The 19,653-nt window shown below is 43.3% G+C and overlaps 1 protein-coding gene across 1 annotated transcript in view; it reads left to right on the top strand.

Moving 5' to 3' along the window:
- LOC311123273 (hippocalcin-like protein 1) overlaps positions 1–19,516 on the top strand; it is a 19,868-nt gene extending 352 nt beyond the window's left edge. The window contains exons 1-4 of the mRNA XM_084197531.1: positions 1–98; positions 5,044–5,325; positions 13,139–13,244; positions 13,406–19,516. The exon at positions 1–98 is cut by the window's left edge and continues 352 nt beyond it. Coding sequence (XP_084053657.1) covers positions 3–98; positions 5,044–5,325; positions 13,139–13,244; positions 13,406–13,503 — 582 coding nt within the window. The 5' untranslated portion in view covers positions 1–2 and the 3' untranslated portion in view covers positions 13,504–19,516. The remainder of the gene's footprint in view (positions 99–5,043; positions 5,326–13,138; positions 13,245–13,405) is intronic.
- Positions 19,517–19,653: the final 137 nt, after the last annotated feature.

Consider the following 19,653-nt stretch of genomic DNA (forward strand, 5'->3'; position numbering starts at 1 on the left):
CCATGGGGAAACAGAACAGCAAGCTACGGCCAGAGATGCTTCAGGACCTGAGAGAGAACACTGAGTTCTCTGACCATGAACTACAGGAGTGGTACAAGGTCACTACATAGTACACAAGCACACACACACACACACACACACACACACACACACACACGCACACACACACACGCACACACACACACGCACACACACACACGCACACACACACACACAAAAACACATACACACAGGCACACACACACAAAAACACAGGCACACAGATAAGATAGCGCCGTACTGATGGCAGCCGTTTTGCAAGCTCCGACCGAACTGTGCTATTTTGTCATTATTTTGTTGTTTATTTTAACTTCATTTTCTCCATTTCTTACAACCGACAAGAACGTTTGAACGTGCTACAGGACTGCTTTGCTAACGCTGACTGGAATATATGTTTTGGGACTCTGCAGATAACGTCGACAAGCTAATCACCTCTGTCACCGGCTTCATTAGGAAATGCATCCCCACAGTTAAGGTTCGCTGCTTCCCCAATCAAAAAGCCCTGGGTTAACACTGAGGTTGGCGCTAAACTAAAGGACAGAGCTACCACACACAGGGCTATCCCAGACAACCCTGGGGCTACGTCTGAGGACAGGAACAAGTACAAGATGTCCCACTATGATCTTGCTCTCTGAGGCCAACGTGAGTAAAGTCTTTAATCAGGTCAACACCCGCAAGGCCACAGGGCCCGATGGTATTCCAGGGCGCATTCTCAGAGCATGTGCAGAACAGATGGTAGGCATATTCACAGTCATTTTCAACCTCTCCTTGTCCCAGTCTGTAATCATCCACATGTTTTAAGATGACCGCCATCATTCCTGTTCCCAAGAACTCTAAGGCTTCATGCCACAACGACTACCGCCCTGTAGCACTCACTTCTGTAATCATGAAGTGCTTTGATAGGCTGGTTGTGGCACACATTAACTCCACCATCCCAGCCACCCTAGACCCACTCCAATGTGCGTACCGCCTCAACAGATCCATAGACAACGCAATCTCAATTGCACTCCACACTGCCCTAACCCACCTAGATAAGAGGAATACCTATGTGAGAATGCTGTTCATTGACTACAGCTCAGCATTTAACACGATTATCGTCATCAAGCTTAGGACTCTGGTTCTGAACACCTCCCTCTGCAACTGGATCCTGGACTTCCTGAAGGGCCGACCCCAGGTGGTGAGGGTAGGCAACATTTACATTTAAGTCATTTAGCAGACGCTCTTATCCAGAGCGACTTACAAACATCACCTCCGACCACGCTGACCCTCAACACGGGGGCCCCACAAGGGTGTGTGCTTAGTCCCCTCCTGTACTCACTGTTCACCCACGACTGCGTGGCCACGCACGACTCCAACACCATTATCAAGTTTGCTGATGACACGACGGTGGTAGGCCTGATCACCGGTGACGATGAGACAGCCTACAGGGAGGAGGTCAGTGACCTGGCATTGTGGGGCCGGAACAACAACCTCTCCCTCAACGTCATTAAGACCAAGGAGCTGATAGTGGACTGCAGGAAACTGGGGGGCGAGCACGCCCCCATCCACATCGACGTGGCTGTAGTGGAGCGGGTCGAGAGCTTCACGTTCCTCTGTGTCCACATCACTAAGAACTTAAAATTGTCCACAGACACGTGCACAGTCGTGAAAAGGTTTGGCATGGGGGCCCTCAAATCCTCATAAAGTTCTACAGCTGCACCATTGAGAGCCTCTTGGCTGGCTGCATCACTGCTTGGTATGGCAACAGCACCACCCTCCATCGCATGGCGCTACAGAGGGTAGTGCGTACAGCTCAGTACATCACTGGGGCCGAGCTGCCTGCCATCCAGGACCTCTATACCAAGCGGTGTGAAAGGAAGGCACTGAAAATTGTTAAAGGCTCCAACCACCCAAGCCATAGACTGTTCTCTCTGCTTCCGCATGGCAAACTGTACCGGTACATCAAGTCTGACACCAACAGGCTCCTGAACAGCTTCCATCCCCATGCCATAAGACTGCTAAATAGCTAACTAAATGGCTAACTAAATAGCTAACAAAATGGCTAACAAAATGGCTAACTAAATAGCTAACAAAATGGCTAACAAAATGGCTAACTAAATAGCTAACAAGATGGCTAACTAAATAGCTAACAAAATGGCTAACAAAATGGCTAACTAAATAGCTAACAAAATGGCTAACAAAATGGCTAACTAAATGGCTAACTAAATAGCTAACAAAATGGCTAACTAAATGGCTACACTATCTGAGTGGACCCTTGTACTTTATTCTTATTTTTACACTGTCTCTATGCAAATCACTCACAGGACCCTACAAACTCACACACACACTCACTCCATCATCTGATCACTCACACATAATATACACATACATTTCTACTCACTCTACACACACGTACTCCCACTCACATACAAGCTGCTGCTACTCTGTTTATCAAATATCCTGTTGCCTAGTCCCCTTACCCCTATACATATCTACCTCCATCACTCCAGTATCCCTGCACATTGTAAATATGGTATGGAACTGACCCTGTATATAGTCACCTTACCCCTATACATATCTACCTCCATCACTCCAGTATCCCTGCACATTGTTAATATGGTACTGGAACTGACCCTGTATATAGTCACCTTACCCCTATACATATCTACCTCCATCACTCCAGTATCCCTGCACATTGTAAATATGGTATGGAACTGACCCTGTATATAGTCACCTTACCCCTATACATATCTACCTCCATCACTCCAGTATCCCTGCACATTGTTAATATGGTACTGGAACTGACCCTGTATATAGTCACCTTACCCCTATACATATCTACCTCCATCACTCCAGTATCCCTGCACATTGTTAATATGATACTGGAACTTTCTTATTTTTATATTTAATGTGTTTTTGTTCTACCTTGTTATTTTTTAGTATTACATTGATATTGTTCACTGCATTGTTGGGGTTAGAGCTTGCAAGAATGGCATTTCACTCTACTTGTGCATGTGACCCAAAAAAATTAACTTGAAGCAAACACACACACATACACACCCACACACACGCACGCACGCACGCACGCACGCACACGCACACACACACACACACACACACACACACACACACACACACACACACACACACACACACACACACACACACACTGTAGATGGATCACACACTGTTTTGATCATAGAGATCCTATATGTGTAATTATCCTGATACAAGACTCTTCTGTTCCACAGGTTTTCATCATATTACTTATTAAGCCTTTAATGACCAAGCAAACCACTTAGCACTACCGATAGGCTACATAGTTTAATACCAGGAAAGGCAGGCAGTATGACATAACGTCCCACCTCAGAGACCCGCTGGCGTCTATAATGTAATGTAATCACCTCTTTAAATGACATCTTGTGTCTACATGATATTTAACCTCTCTCCCCCAGCCTCTTATGGCAGATAAATTAGAGCTGGGACGATAAATCAAAAGTTATCGACACCGACCAAACCGGCCACTTATAGTAGACATTTAGCTGATATTACGATAAATAACCTACTAGAGAAATTTGACATTTGAAATGAAATATGTTTGCTAATATGGGTAATCGTTGATGGGACAATTAATAACTACAACATTCAAAGTAGTAGTAGTAGGTGTAGTAGTAGTAGTAGTATTAGTAGTAGTAGTAGTAGTAGTAGCATTAGTAGTAGTAGTAGTAGTAGTAGTAGTAGTAGTATCAGTAGTAGTAGTATCAGTAGTAGTAGTAGTAGTAGTAGTAGTAGCAGTAGTAGTAGTAGTAGTAGTAGTAGTAGTACTAGTAGCATTAGTAGTAGTAGTAGTAGTAGTAGCAGTAGTAGTAGTAGTAGCATTAGTAGTAGTAGTAGTAGTAGCAGTAGTAGTAGTAGTAGTAGTGGTAGTAGTAGCATAAGTAGTAGTAGTAGTAGTAGTAGTAGTAGTAGTAGTAGCAGGAGTAGTAGTAGTAGTAGCAGGAGTAGTAGTAGTAGTAGTAGTAGTAGTAGTAGTAGTAGTAGTAGTAGTAGTAGTAGTAGCATTAGTAGTAGTAGTATCAGTAGTAGTAGTAGTAGTAGTATCAGTAGTAGTAGTAGTAGTATCAGTAGTAGTAGTAGTAGCAGTAGTAGTAGTAGTAGTAGCAGTAGTAGTAGTAGTAGTAGTAGTAGTAGTAGTAGTATCAGTAGTAGTAGTAGTAGTAGTATCAGTAGTAGTAGTAGTAGTAGTAGTAGCAGCAGCAGTAGTAGTAGTAGTAGCAGTAGTAGTAGTAGTAGTAGTAGTAGTAGTAGTAGTATCAGTAGTAGTATTAGTAGTAGTAGTAGTAGTAGTAGTAGCATTAGTAGTAGTATCAGTAGTAGTATCAGTAGTAGTAGTAGTAGTAGTAGTAGTAGCAGGGTGCAGCCTCCAGCTGCAGTAGATAAACACTGTTGTGTTTTAACACCATTGTAATGTCGCCATAGATTAAATGCTGGGACGTAAAGTATCTGCTTTAACCGTAACCCTAAGAGAGTGGTGTACTCTCTGCTGGTGTTGGCAGTGGAGTGAGGGCTCCACAACCTTGGTATGAAGTGACATAAGCCCAGGATTCTATGGTGACATAGTTATGATTGTTGTGTCATTATAAAGAGAGCTCTGTGTTCTGATCAATCTCTTTATCGCTTGGGGCGGTGTGATATATTTTTCGTATTGTCACATACATTTTCCCAGAAGGCCGTAGTAAATGTATTTTGTGTCATCATTGACATCACTGGGTTTGATCTAAAGCCATGGTCATTATCTACACAATCTGTTAGCTGTGAGAGAGGATGTTGGCGTGGACCCGGAGGTCTTGGTCATTTCCTTTAATGACTATTCACCTATGAAATGATTGGATACATTATCAGTTATCACCATATTGCTTACCATTTCCAAGCACATTGACATCCTCCATCTCTCTCTCTCAGGGTAGAATAGGTCATTCTATGACATACTGTATATTTAATCTTGTCTCTCCCTCCATCCCCCAGGGCTTCCTGAAGGACTGTCCCAGTGGCAACCTGAACGTAGAGGAGTTCAAGAAAATCTACGCCAACTTCTTCCCTTACGGAGATGCCTCCAAGTTCGCTGAGCACGTCTTCCGAACGTTCGACACAAACAATGACGGCACCATCGACTTCCGGGAGTTCATCATCGCGCTGAGTGTCACGTCACGGGGAAAGCTGGAGCAGAAACTTAAGTGGGCCTTCAGCATGTATGACCTGGATGGGAATGGGTACATCAGCCGTGATGAGATGCTGGAGATCGTACAGGTGAGACATGGGATTTGTAGTCCTGGTGGAGGTCATACAGGTGAGAAGGTCCACTTCAGTTTCTGCTCCAGCTTGCCCAGCTCGTTTTCTGTAGTCAATGTTTCTCATTCAAAAGTGGATGAATAGATCCTCCTGGTTCCTCTCTAGGTTTCTTCCTAGATTCCTGCCTTCCAGGGAGTTTTTCCTAGCCACTGTGCTTCTGCCTCTGCATTGCTTGCTCTTTGGGGTTTTAGGCTGGGTATCTGTAATGCACTTTGTGACACCTGCTGATGTAAAAAGGGATTTATAAAATACATGTGAATTTGATTGATTGATGAACAGACACACTAGTCATGATGAGGTGATGGAGATCCTACAGGTGAAGCAGAGAAAACAGGGAGAGAGTTTTGGTGTGAGCTGTATGTAGTTCAATGAAAGAAAGTGTTTTGTACTACGATGGCAAATGTGGCAGAGGCAAACTGGTCGTTGCTAGCTTAGCCTACTGTAGCAGAGGCAAATTGGTCGTTGCTAGCTTAGCATACTGTAGCAGAGGCAAACTGGTCGTTGCTAGCTTAGCATACTGTAGCAGAGGCAAACTGGTCGTTGCTAGCTTAGCATACTGTAGCAGAGGCAAACTGGTCGTTGCTAGCTTAGCATATTGTAGCAGAGGCAAACTGGTCGTTGCTAGTTTAGCATACTGTAGCAGAGACAAACTGGTCATTGCTAGCTTAGCATACTGTAGAAGAGGCAAACAGGTAATTGTTAGCTTAGCATACTGTAGCAGAGGCAAACAGGTCATTGTTAGCTTAGCATACTGTAGCAGAGGCAAACAGGTCATTGTTAGCTTAGCATATACTGTAGCAGAGGCAAACAGGTCATTGTTAGCTTAGCATACTGTAGCATACTGTTGTATGAGACCTGTACTACTAGCTGTTACCCTGAACTACTTATATTAACTTTTATGGTACAAGCTTTGTCCCTGTTCCCTAGACTTATGACTAGGGCCCATAGAGAATAGGGTGCAATTTGGGATGAAGCCTTAATGTTTTTGGCAGCTGACCTGTGCAGAATACAGCCCTTACTTCCTGATTAAATGATCATGTGACTTGCCACGTCTAACTTGATTATCTGACCTAGCGATGGCCAGATCTGATTTGCTGTATCGTGGGCCATATGAGAAATGGAACAGCTAGCGTGATTTAGATTCTGCAATATGGTCAACAGGCTATCAAACAAGCTGTCATTGGCCTCATGGACAAGTAAACTGTGACTGTTCAAAAATAGGCATTTTTAAAACCTGACCTGGGTAAATCTAGCTTTGTATTTAGATAAAAAGGGAGATTCTGATACACAGTCCTTGGAAGGAATGACTAGGGTTACAAAGCTACCGGTATTTTATTTCATTTTTCATTTTTAGTCATTTAGCAGACGCTCTTATCCAGAGCGACTTACAGTTGGTGAGTGCATACATTATTATTTTTTCATACTGGCCCCCTGTGGGAATCGAACCCACAACCCTGGCGTTGCAAACGCCATGCTCTACCAACTGAGCTACATCCCTGCCGGCCATTCCCTCCCCTACCCCGGACGACGCTGGGCCAATTGTGCGCCGCCCCATGGGTCTCCCGGTCGCGGCCGGCTATGACAGAGCCTGGATTCGAACCAGGATCTCTAGTGGCACAGCTAGCACTGCAATGCAGTGCCTTAGACCACTGCGTTTTTATCTAAGTTACCGTAATCTTCAGTAATTTTGGTAATAAACAGAAAATCTATGGCAATCTATCGTACATTTGGGGAATTTTAGTAGATAGACCATATGGTTCAAGAGAAAATAGCCTAATTAATGAAAAAAGCATTGAATCAAAAATGGCATTATTTCCAATGAACTCTTCCAACTATTTACTTTTTTTACAACGCCACCATTTTGACGCCAAAACATTGACAAAAAATACATACTGACATAGTAAAATAAAATACAAATATGAAGGATATTTCATGCTGAAACCCTCATATTAAACACCAATGTTATTCACAAAGTTGATGATCTATATTTAGGATAATATTTTACAACTTTGTCATTCAAATTTTTTGTCTCTATTTTATATAATATTTTAATTATTTCATTTATTTTACATGTGATAAGGCCACACAAAGAGCCAGAGATTATTACAGACATCTGTGATAATCTGAATTACCCAAAAGGGCCACTAGATGTCTTTGAACTGTACCAACATTCTGGTAGTTTACTGGTAAACTTAGAAAGTTTCCAGTAATATACCCTCCCATTGCAAGCATGTTGACAGTGTGCTTGTATTTTAGCTGGCCAGTAAAGAGGTTAGATAGGACTAGCCTTTAATATTATTAGGGTATTATGTTATTCACCAGGTCTAGCCGAAGGAGCGAGGAACAACAGAGAGAAAGACCGAGACAAATACAGAGAGAGAGAGAGAGAGAGAGAGAGAGAGAGAGAGAGAGAGAGAGAGAGAGAGAGAGACAGAGAGAGAGAGACAGAGAGAGAGAGAGACAGAGAGAGAGAGACAGCGAGAGAGAGAGAGAGACAGCGAGAGAGAGAGAGAGAGAGAGAGAGAGAGAGAGAGAGAGAGAGAGAGAGAGAGAGATGCGGAGAGGGTTCTGTATTGTTCTGAGAGCATGGATGGCTGCATGGCTGCATGCACTGTGTGCTCCAGGATTAGTGAGTTAAATTTAACCAGGGTTTATCCCTGAGTGTGTAGAATACTGGGATTATCATCTGGCTCACCGATGTTATGCTCTGGTGAATGAGAGGAGGAGAGACAGGAGAGGAGAGGAGAGGAGAGGAGAGGAGAGGAGAGGGTGGAGAGTGAGGAGAGGAGAGGAGAGGAGAGGAGAGGAGAGGAGAGGAGAGGAGAGGAGAGGAGAGGAGAGGGGAGGAGAGGAGAGGGGGGAGAGGAGGAGCGACAGAGGAGAGGAAGGGAAAGGCCACACTATTATTACTGAGGGTGGAGGGATGGAGAGAGAGAGAGATGTGTGAGAGTTGGATGAGGGGTGATGAAGGGGTGGAGAGAGAGACAGAGACAGAGGGAGACAGAGGGAGACAGAGAGAGACACAGGGAGACAGAGGGAGACAGAGAGAGACAGAGGGAGACAGAGGGAGACAGAGAGAGACACAGGGAGACAGAGGGAGACAGAGGGAGACAGAGGGAGACAGAGGGAGACAGAGGGAGACAGAGTGGGAGACAGAGTGGGAGACAGAGTGGGAGACAGAGTGGGAGACAGAGGGAGACAGAGAGAGACAGAGAGAGACAGAGGGAGACAGAGAGAGACAGAGAGAGACAGAGGGAGACAGAGAGAGACAGAGGGCGACAGAGGGAGACAGAGGGAGACAGAGAGAGACACAGGGAGACAGAGGGAGACAGAGAGAGTCAGAGGGAGACAGAGGGAGACAGAGAGAGACAGAGAGAGACAGAGGGAGACAGAGGGAGACAGAGGGAGACACAGGGAGACACAGGGAGACAGAGAGAGACACAGGGAGACACAGGGAGACAGAGGAAGACAGAGGGAGACAGAGGGAGACACAGGGATACAGAGGGAGACAGAGGGAGACAGAGGGAGAAGGGAGTTACCCTGTAAATATTATTAGGAACTGAGTTGTGAAAATAATGAGCGTGTGATTGTGCGTCAGAAAAGCTTGGCCTCTCTGTCGCTGCCACACTTCACTCTGGCATAGACAACAGCATATGTCTCCCCAATCCATCCCACAACGTCACATCTGGCTGTTATCCAGCAACTGGTTATTGCAGAAAAGATGTAGTCAGAAGTGAGAAGAACATCCTTCGACTGAATGTAATAACGTTGGACTTGAAAATACGTGGAAAGAACAACAATGGCCCTTAAGGCCTTGGTAGCATTCATCTTTCAAGAGTCTGGTATTTCAGTTTGCCACTTCTCATAGCCTGCAATGTCCTTGTGGGACAAAATAAACTCAATGAAACACTCATTCTTTAAAGGTAATATGATACTGCTTCAGGTGCTAAGCTGCTGGAACAACATTATTATAGATATTATTCAGGGATTGCACCTCCGTCACTCAGTCGCGTCATGCCATTGTTATGAACGTTCTTAAAGGGGCAATCAGCAGTTTCTACATAAATGTTTTGACATATATATAAATACGTACCCATTGATTCTTGAAAAATATAACTTATAAAATGCCTCATGAGTTAGTGCAACTGCCATTTCCCATTACAAACCAAAATAAAACTAGTTTTGCTTCAATGTTTGTAAACAAAGTAAATGGAAACAAACACTACATAGCCTCAAAACATGATTAAAACTATCATATTGATATCTTGGATGGTCAGTCCTTGAATTCATAGCTCTGTCTACGAATTTGAAAGTGGCTATGTTTCTCCAGCCCCATCTCTCAGCTATTTACCAAATCAGTGGCGGGTGTCCACTTTGTTTTTGCTTGAACTGCTGATTCCAGCTTTAAAAGGCTCCGAAAGGCATCTGTTCATTGTGAACGGGGGATAATGTCTGTCAATTTCAAAATTACACACTATAGTGTCCTGGAAATACGATGACATTGCTAAAGTAGGCAATCATTTGTAGGAAACAACTTTGCCATCACTGAAGATCATTATGATGTTGTAAAATGTACTTTAGAGAGATGACAATGTTGCCATTAGCTAGCAAAGTTCATAAAAAATAGCTAGCAATGCTAACGTTAGCTATCAAAGATTTGGAGCAGTCCTCTCAACCTTAGCTAGCTAGCTAATGTTATGCTGCATCTAAAGTCAATCTGGCGTCATCACAATGCTGACAAAAGGTTTTCCTGTTAATTATTTGCCTCCTTTTGAAATGTCATCATGTTTTCCACCCACGGTAGAAGACATCTTCATCAGCGCGCATTAAGAATGCACTAAGCGTAATGCTCAGTTGTGCATCAGTCCTAAAACGAACGTTAAAAACAATGTTGTGACGAAACGTGCAACCCCATGATTAGTTATGCTTTTCTGTGTTAGCCCACAGTGCAGGGGAGGGCAACTATATAGCTGAATCAGGCGTGTTAGTGGTGGGCTGGACCAAAACCCTGCATGCACTGTCACTCTTCCCCACCCTTGAAGCAGAGGCCTGCATCCCAAATCGTACCATATTCCCTATATAAGGCCTATAGAGCTCTGATCAAAAGTAGTGCACTATATAGGGAATAGGGTGACATTTGGGATGCAAACCCATTACTACTCTCAGGGGGTCTTGTGATATGCAGATAGAGGATGGATATGATCGATACAGAGAGCTATGCTCTCTTCAGCCTACAGCAATGACTCAAGTGGATTTCCCCCTCTGTGTTCTCTGCTCTCACTCTCGGCTTCTCTTTAAACCATCCATCCTATCTCTCTCTGCTCTCACTCTCGGCTTCTCTTTAAACCATCCATCCTATCTCTCTCTGCTCTCACTCTCTCTTCTCTTTAAACCATCCATCCTATCTCTCTCTGCTCTCACTCTCTCTTCTCTTTAAACCATCCATCCTATCTCTCTCTGCTCTCACTCTCTCTTCTCTTTAAACCATCCATCCTATCTCTCTCTGCTCTCACTCTCGGCTTCTCTTTAAACCATCCATCCTATCTCTCTCTGCTCTCACTCTCGGCTTCTCTTTAAACTATCCATCCTATCTCTCTCTGCTCTCACTCTCTCTTCTCTTTAAACCATCCATCCTATCTCCCTCTGCTCTCACTCTCGGCTTCTCTTTAAACCATCCATCCTATCTCTCTCTCTCTCTCGCTTTCTCTCTGTTTCCACTTTTCTTGAACTCGATCTTGTTCACTCGCTCTCTCTCGCTCGCTCTCTCTCAATTCAATTCAATAAATGCTTTATTGGCATGAATGGGTGGTTGCCACTGTTGCCAAAGCAATGTATGTGAAGCATTACACTAATGAACAATATGTTTGAGCAACAGTAATAATATATATCAACACAAACAATTATACCTGGAAAATAATACACTAAAATATAACAAACAGCAACAATTGAGAAATTAAATGTGTGTGACACGGTGGGATCTACTGTCTCTACTATATTATGACAGACCAGGACATCAGATACAGTGGGGGAAAAAAGTATTTAGTCAGCCACCAATTGTGCAAGTTCTCCCACTTAAAAAGATGAGAGAGGCCTGTAATTTTCATCATAGGTACACGTCAACTATGACAGACAAATTGAGAATTTTTTTCTCCAGAAAATCACATTGTAGGATTTTTTATGAATTTATTTGCAAATTATGGTGGAAAATAAGTATTTGGTCACCTACAAACAAGCAAGATTTCTGGCTCTCACAGACCTGTAACTTCTTCTTTAAGAGGCTCCTCTGTCCTCCACTCGTTACCTGTATTAATGGCACCTGTTTGAACTTGTTATCAGTATAAAAGACACCTGTCCACAACCTCAAACAGTCACACTCCAAACTCCACTATGGCCAAGACCAAAGAGCTGTCAAAGGACACCAGAAACAAAATTGTAGACATGCACCAGGCTGGGAAGACTGAATCTGCAATAGGTAAGCAGCTTGGTTTGAAGAAATCAACTGTGGGAGCAATTATTAGGAAATGGAAGACATACAAGACCACTGATAATCTCCCTCGATCTGGGGCTCCACGCAAGATCTCACCCCGTGGGGTCAAAATGATCACAAGAACGGTGAGCAAAAATCCCAGAACCACACGGGGGGACCTAGTGAATGACCTGCATAGAGCTGGGACCAAAGTAACAAAGCCTACCATCAGTAACACACTACGCCGCCAGGGACTCAAATCCTGCAGTGCCAGACGTGTCCCCCTGCTTAAGCCAGTACATGTCCAGGCCCGTCTGAAGTTTGCTAGAGTGCATTTGGATGATCCAGAAGAGGATTGGGAGAATGCCATATGGTCAGATGAAACCAAAATAGAACTTTTTGGTAAAAACTCAACTCGTCATGTTTGGAGGACAAAGAATGCTGAGTTGCATCCAAAGAACACCATACCTACTGTGAAGCATGGGGGTGGAAACATCATGCTTTGGGGCTGTTTTTCTGCAAAGGGACCAGGACGACTGATCCGTGTAAAGGAAAGAATGAATGGGGCCATGTATCGTGAGATTTTGAGTGAAAACCTCCTTCCATCAGCAAGGGCATTGAAGATGAAACGTGGCTGGGTCTTTCAGCATGACAATGAACCCAAACACACCGCCCGGGCAACGAAGGGGTGGCTTCGTAAGAAGCATTTCAAGGTCCTGGAGTGGCCTAGCCTGTCTCCAGATCTCAACCCCATAGAAAATCTTTGGAGGGAGTTGAAAGTCCGTGTTGCCCAGCGACAGCCCCAAAACATCACTGCTCTAGAGGAGATCTGCATGGAGGAATGGGCCAAAATACCATTAACAGTGTGTGAAAACCTTGTGAAGACTTACAGAAAACGTTTGACCTGTGTCATTGCCAACAAAGGGTATATAACAAAATATTGAGAAACTTTTGTTATTGACCAAATACTTATTTTCCACCATAATTTGCAAATAAATTCATTAGAAATCCTACAATGTGATTTTCTGGAAAAAAAATTCTCATTTTGTCTGTCATAGTTGACGTGTACCTATGATGAAAATTACAGGCCTCTCTCATCTTTTTAAGTGGGAGAACTTGCACAATTGGTGGCTGACTAAATACTTTTTTCCCCCACTGTAGATCAACTGTCTATATTTTCCCCTTTAACAAAATGCAGATTCTCTCCTCAACAGGCAGCAAGACATCCTACAATTATTTCTTTAAATTCTCTCTCTCGCTCTTTTTCTTGCTCCCTCCCTCCCTCCCTCCTTCCCTCTCCCTCAGGCCATTTATAAGATGGTGTCGTCTGTGATGAAGATGCCGGAGGATGAGTCCACGCCAGAGAAGAGAACAGACAAGATCTTCAGACAGATGGACCTCAACAACGATGGTGAGGGAGGAGGGAGGGAGGAGGGAAGGGATGGAGGGAGGAGCGAAGGGGGAGGATGGGTGGGGGTCACTGTCAGGTTATAGTTTTGAGAGCGTCTGAGCAGTATTTCAGTTCTCTCTCTCTCTCTCTCTCTCTCTCTCTCCCCCTCCCCCTCCCCCCAGGTAAACTGTCACTGGAGGAGTTCATTAAAGGTGCCAAAAGTGATCCCTCCATCGTGCGGCTACTCCAGTGTGACCCCAGCTCCGCCTCCCAGTTCTAACCCCGCCCACCTGGCCTGCCACGTCCACCCCGATTGCTATGGAAACACTCCAATCAGTGCATGATGGTTCTCGTCTCTCATATCTTTTTGGTGTACAAGTTGGAATAAGAGATTTAAAATGAGATAAAACAAAAATCATTGTAATTTAATTTTTAAAAATATATAAACGAAAGAAGAGACAAGCATAGATTATTATTAAGAAGATAATTACGACAACTGATAATTACGCCAAGGCGTTCCGTTGTCCGATGTGTTTTCCCGTCTCTCTCCGGATCCGGAAGGATGAAATTCTGGAAGGAAGGGATGGAATTCCGCTGAGCACCGCTGCCTCACAACATCAGGAAGTCCGTCGGCCATTTTTACAAAGTCGGGAATTTTGGGGAAGAGAATTAAGGGAACATTCCATCCTGAGAACCATGCATGACCTTCTGTATTCTAATAATTCTGTTCCATAGATTCTGTTTCTCCTCCAATCAAGGCACAGCTTCTCCAATCCTCTTCCACTTTTATATCCATGTTTATGTGTATATAGAATGCATATATATGACATCATACAAAATGAATAGCCAAGTATATCTGTCTTTATAACTCTGGTTGCATTCAGAAGGCAGTATTATGTAGCTGAGTTGTTTGCTCTGATCCGATATAGGAATTCCATAGCGGTTTTCCATAGAGGGAATATGAGACTGAGAAAGGAAAAGGAGTTGGAATTTTCCTGTTATATGATCTTTCACTGGTGAAAAGAAAGCTGTTGAAGATACCATTGGGTTTTTATTATTAATTGATTATACATTTTATTTTTTAACATAATATTGTTTTCTTCCTCATGTTGTTTACTTGTATTGATTTATTTTAATTATTGTGGTTTTAATTTGATTTGTCATTGAAGACGATCGTAACCCAGTAATGGAGAAGAGTAGAAAAGAAAGAAAGAAAGAAAGAAAGAAAGAAAGAAAGAAAGAAAGAAAGAAAGAAAGAAAGAAAGAAAGAAAGAAAGAAAGAAAGAAAGAAAGAAAGAAAGAAAGAAAGAAAGAAAGAAAGAAAGAAAGAAAGAAAGAAAGAAAGAAAGAAAGAAAGAAAGAAAGAAAGAAAGAGAGAGAGAAAGACTTGGATAATGACTTGTCTTTGGAAACCGTCCGTCTCATATCTGTCGAAGATGGAATGTTGAGATTCCAAAACTCGGCATGGAAGGAACATTTGATTCCACAATGCATTTGGGCAACGAAACCAGTAGCAGCACATCATATATTTTGAGCCGCCACGAGTGTATGCATGCATGCATGTATGTATGTATGTGTGTGTATGTCTGAGTGTGTGTGTGTGTGTGTGTGTGTGTATGTGCATGTGTGTACAGTGTGCATGTGTACAGTGTGTGCATGTCCAGGCTAACTTAACAGTCTAATCAATTTGTGTTGTTTATTAACATGTAATATAAGTATTTAAAAGTTATTTATTTCAACACTTTATCGCATCACTGAGCAGTAAAGTACAGTAGTCACATCGTTACACACCACACTGCATGGTACGAACAAAAAATACAAACAAAAAAAACTGAAAATTAGATTTGTAGCTCTTCTCTCTTCAGCAGTACTCTTACTGTAAAATACCAGACCACTCTTACTGTACCCTACCAAACCACTCTTACTGTAAAATACCAGACCACTCTTACTGTAGGCTACCAGACCACTCTTACTGTAAAATACCAGACCACTCTTACTGTAGGCTACCAGACCACTCTTACTGTAAAATACCAGACCACTCTTACTGTAGTCTACCAGACCATTCTTACTGTAAAATACCAGACCACTCTTACTGTAGCTTACCAGACCACTCTTACTGTAGCCTACCAGACCACTCTTACTGTAAAATACCAGACCACTCTTACTGTAGCTTACCAGACCATTCTTACTGTAGGCTACCAGACTACACGCAGAAGACGCACGTCCCGTCTTTGCACACTCGTGTGTGTCCGTGTGTGCAACTTTGAGACAGACCCCCTCCTTCCCTCCCTCTCCTTCCCTCCCTCTCCCCCTCCCTCCCTTCCCTCCCTCTCCCCGTCCTTCCCTCCTTCCCTCCCTCTCCTTCCCTCCCTCTCCCCCTCCCTCTCCCCTCCCTTTCCTCGTCTCCCGGACATAGAGAACACACTAAGGGCTTCGTTATCATTCTCTATCCCAATGTGCTTAGCCAACAGGCAGTAGGTAGAGGAGTTGTTTTAAGACACTGATCACCTAGAGGCTACGTCCCAAATGGCACCCTATTCCCTATATAGTGCACTACTTTTGACCAAGGACCATAGGGCTCTGGACGAGTGCACACTTCAGAATGTATGCTGCACTGCACCTCTGCTATGGGGCTCCCAGTGTCACTGCCCCCTTGTGGTTGGATAAGGAACAGTCGCTGCTACACTGCTGCTAAATTATTTGACAGCTTTTCCAGAAATCTCAGTTTGAAGATTCCCAGATTTCTTGCTGATTCCAGGAATTCTTCCATCCGGGATTTCTGGAAAAACCTGGACATTTTGGGAAAGTTACCAGAATTTTGCAACCCTATACCGTTCTACCTACCCCGCTTCTATTCTCACTGCCTCTAAAACTTGAACCTTGGATCAATAAAAACCCTATTTCTTTATTATTTCTGTTGCATGAAAACCTCCAGCAAGGATTGTCATGTTTGTACCTGTTTTGACCCGAATCAATGACAAATATACCTTATGTGTTTCAAACATATGCGTGTCTGGGTTTTTCTTATGGTTCAATTAAACAAATATTTTAAAGAATATTATGATTCTGGTTAAGAGTTTATTCGTTGGAGTAAAACATGCAAAACATCCAATGTCAAATGTATAGACCACATCCACTGGTCCTTATGACAGAACAGCCTTTTAGTTTGACTCCGTTTCTCTCTGAAGATTTAGTCATTTTGTGCTCTGACATGTCTTATTATTACACTGTTACTACACAGGAGGTGAGAGTGACTGCTGTGTGTGTCTGTGTGTGTGTGTGTGTGTGTGTGTGTGTGCCTGTGTGTGCCTGTGTGTGTGTGTGCCTGTGTGTGTATGTAGTGTGTGTGTGTGTGTGTGTGTGTGTGCCTGTGTGTGTGTGCCTGTGTGTGTGTGTGTGTGCCTGTGTGTGTGTGTGCCTGTGTGTGTGTGTGTGTGTGTGTGCGTGTGTGTGTGTGTGTGTGTGTGTGCCTGTGTGTGCGTGTGTGTGCCTGTGTGTGTGTGTGTGTGTGTGTGTGCCTGTGTGTGTGTGTGTGTGTGTCTGTGTGTCTGTGTGTGTGTGTGTGTGTGTGTGTGTGTGTGTGTGTGTGGTAACTCGCCAGTCCTGTCAGGTCTCTGTGTGCTAACATCACTCAGAGGAATTACACTGGGTTATTTCAAAGGCATTTCAAGTGTGACAGAAATGATGGTTACTGCGACGCTCACACACCCACAATTGATGTTGAAATCTTTCCCGAAAACCTAATTAATGTAAGTAAGGTGACAACATAACGATTCAGGAATTTCATTTAGGAAAAATAAATACAATATTCATATACTAATCACTTTATTGGGGGGGCACTCCTATTGCAGGATGACACATAGCCGTTTGAACAACACAGAGCCATGTTAAAGAATAGAACATAAAGAACCCTGTCCTGCAAGAGAGAGAGGGTAGATCTATAGGGTAGAGAGGGTAGATCTATAGGGTAGAGAGGGTAGATCTATAGGGTAGAGAGAGTAGATCTATAGAGTAGAGAGGGTAGATCTATAGGGTAGAGAGGGTAGATCTATAGGGTAGAGAGGGTAGATCTATACGGTAGAGAGGGTAGATCTATAGGGTAGAGAGGGTAGATCTATAGGGTAGAGAGGGTAGATCTATAGGGTAGAGAGGGTAGATCTATAGGGTAGAGAGAGTAGATCCTAAACGGCTCCCTAATACCTACAGGGCCATGAAAAAGTATTTGCCCCCTTGCTGATTTTCTCTACTTTTGCATATTTCTGATACTGAACGTTATCAGATCTTCAACCAAAACCTAATATTAGATCAAGGGAACCTGAGTTTACAAATAACAACAAAGATGTATACTTATTTTATTTATTTAATGAATGACATGGGTCCCATTATTCCTGGCGAAAAACCAAACACTGCATTCCAAAGTAAGAACCTCATACCAAAGGTCAAGCATGGTGGTGGTGGTGTGATGGTTTGGTGACGGTAGTGTGATGGTTTGGGGATGCTTTGCTGCCTCAGGACCTGGACGACTTGCCTTAATAGAAGGAACCATGAATTATGCTCTGTATCAGAGAATTCTAAAGGATAATGTCAGGCCATCCGTCTGTGAGCTGAAGCTTAAGCGCAGCTGGGTCATGCAGCAAGACAATGATCCAAAAACACACAATCAAGTCTATATGAAAATGGCTAAAAAGCAACAAATGTGAAGTTTTGGAATGGCCTAGTCAAAGTCCAGACCTAATCCCAGTTGAGATGTTGTGGCAGGATTTGACACGAGCAGTTCGTGCTTGAAAACCCACAAATGTCACGGAGTTAAAGCAATTATGCATCCAAGAGTGGACCAAAATTCCTCCACAGCGACTTGAGAGACTGATCAACAGCTACAGGAAGCGTTTTGTTGCAGTCATTGCAGCTAAATGTGACACAACCAGTAATTGAGCATAAGGAGAACATTTATTTTTCCACACAGGGGCTCTGGGTGTTGCATAACTTCGTTTAACAAATAAATGAAATAAGTATGTAATTGTTGTCTTATTTGTTCACTCAGGTTCCCTTGATCTAATATTAGGTTTCGGTTGAAGATCTGATAACGTTCAGTATAAAACAAATATGCAAAATAATAAGCCATTTAGCAGACGCTTTTATCCAAAGCGACTTACAGTCATGCGTGCATACATTATTTATTTTTATTTTTTTGTGAATGGGTGGTCCCGGGGATCGAACCCACTATCTTGGCGTTACAAGCGCCGTGCTCTACCAGCTGAGCTACAGAGGACCGTAGCGCAGTACTTTTGACCAGGGCCCATGGGGGAGCACGGATAGTACAGAACGGCTTCATTCTTTTGATCCAGCTGCTGTGAGAGGTAGCTCCTGCAGAGTAAAGGCTTGGGTTGGGCACATCGTAAAAGGGGGTATGCGTGTGTGATATTTTAAGGCTGGGGAGGGGGTCTATGTAGACGGAGGCACGTGTGTGTAGAGTTGCACGGTTTACCAAAACGTCAGTTCTTTTTTAGGGAAAAAAAAAACCTGGTTCTGTACCCCCCCCCAAAAAAAATGTTTTGTATGTTCGGTACTTCTGTCAAATGTATCTCACGTGATTGAGAGAATCAAGTCTGTCTGATTCATAAATGCATACATGGCCATCTAAATTTTTTGTATGTAATAGTATTAAACTGAAAATATGCCGATTGAACAGAGCAGTAGCTGAGTTTATCTGTCTGGATCAAGTGCCATTCTGTAACTTTGGCCAATATTGCCTTCTTTGTTTTGTTGTGGTATCGTTTTGGAATCGAGTGTCATGATACTCAACCTTGTTTCGAAGTCAAAATTCTGGTATCGTGACAACAATAAACCCTGCCCACAATGCCCTGAATCAAAACAGTATGATAATATATCTGTTCTGTGGCTGTTCTTCACAGGTTTAGGGATTTCATAGGTGGGGTATGGAGCAGTATCTGGGATAGGGAATATAGAGATGGGGTATGGAGCATTATCTGGGTTTGAGATTATATAGATGGGGTATGGAGCCATATCTGGGATAGGGAATATAGAGATGGGGTATGGAGCATTATCTGGGTTTGAGATTATGTAGATGGGGTATGTAGCCGTATCTGGGTTAGGGACTATATATATGGGGTATGGAAGCGTATCTGGGTTAGGGATTATATATATGGGGTATGGAAGCGTATCTGGGTTAGGGATTACATAGATGGGGTATGGAGCCGTATCTGGGTTAGGGATTATATAGATGGGGTATGGAGCCGTATCTGGGTCAGGGATTATATAGATGGGGTATGGAGCCGTATCTGGGTTAGGGATTATATAGATGGGGTATAGAGCCGTATCTGGATTAGGGATTATATAGATAGGGTATGGAGCCATATCTGGGTTAGGGATTATATAGATGGGGTATGGAGCCATATCTGGGTTAGGGATT

This window comes from Coregonus lavaretus (genome assembly GCF_964263955.1).
Source record: "Coregonus lavaretus genome assembly, contig: HAP1_SCAFFOLD_1551, whole genome shotgun sequence".
NCBI classification, from domain to species: domain Eukaryota; kingdom Metazoa; phylum Chordata; class Actinopteri; order Salmoniformes; family Salmonidae; genus Coregonus; species Coregonus lavaretus.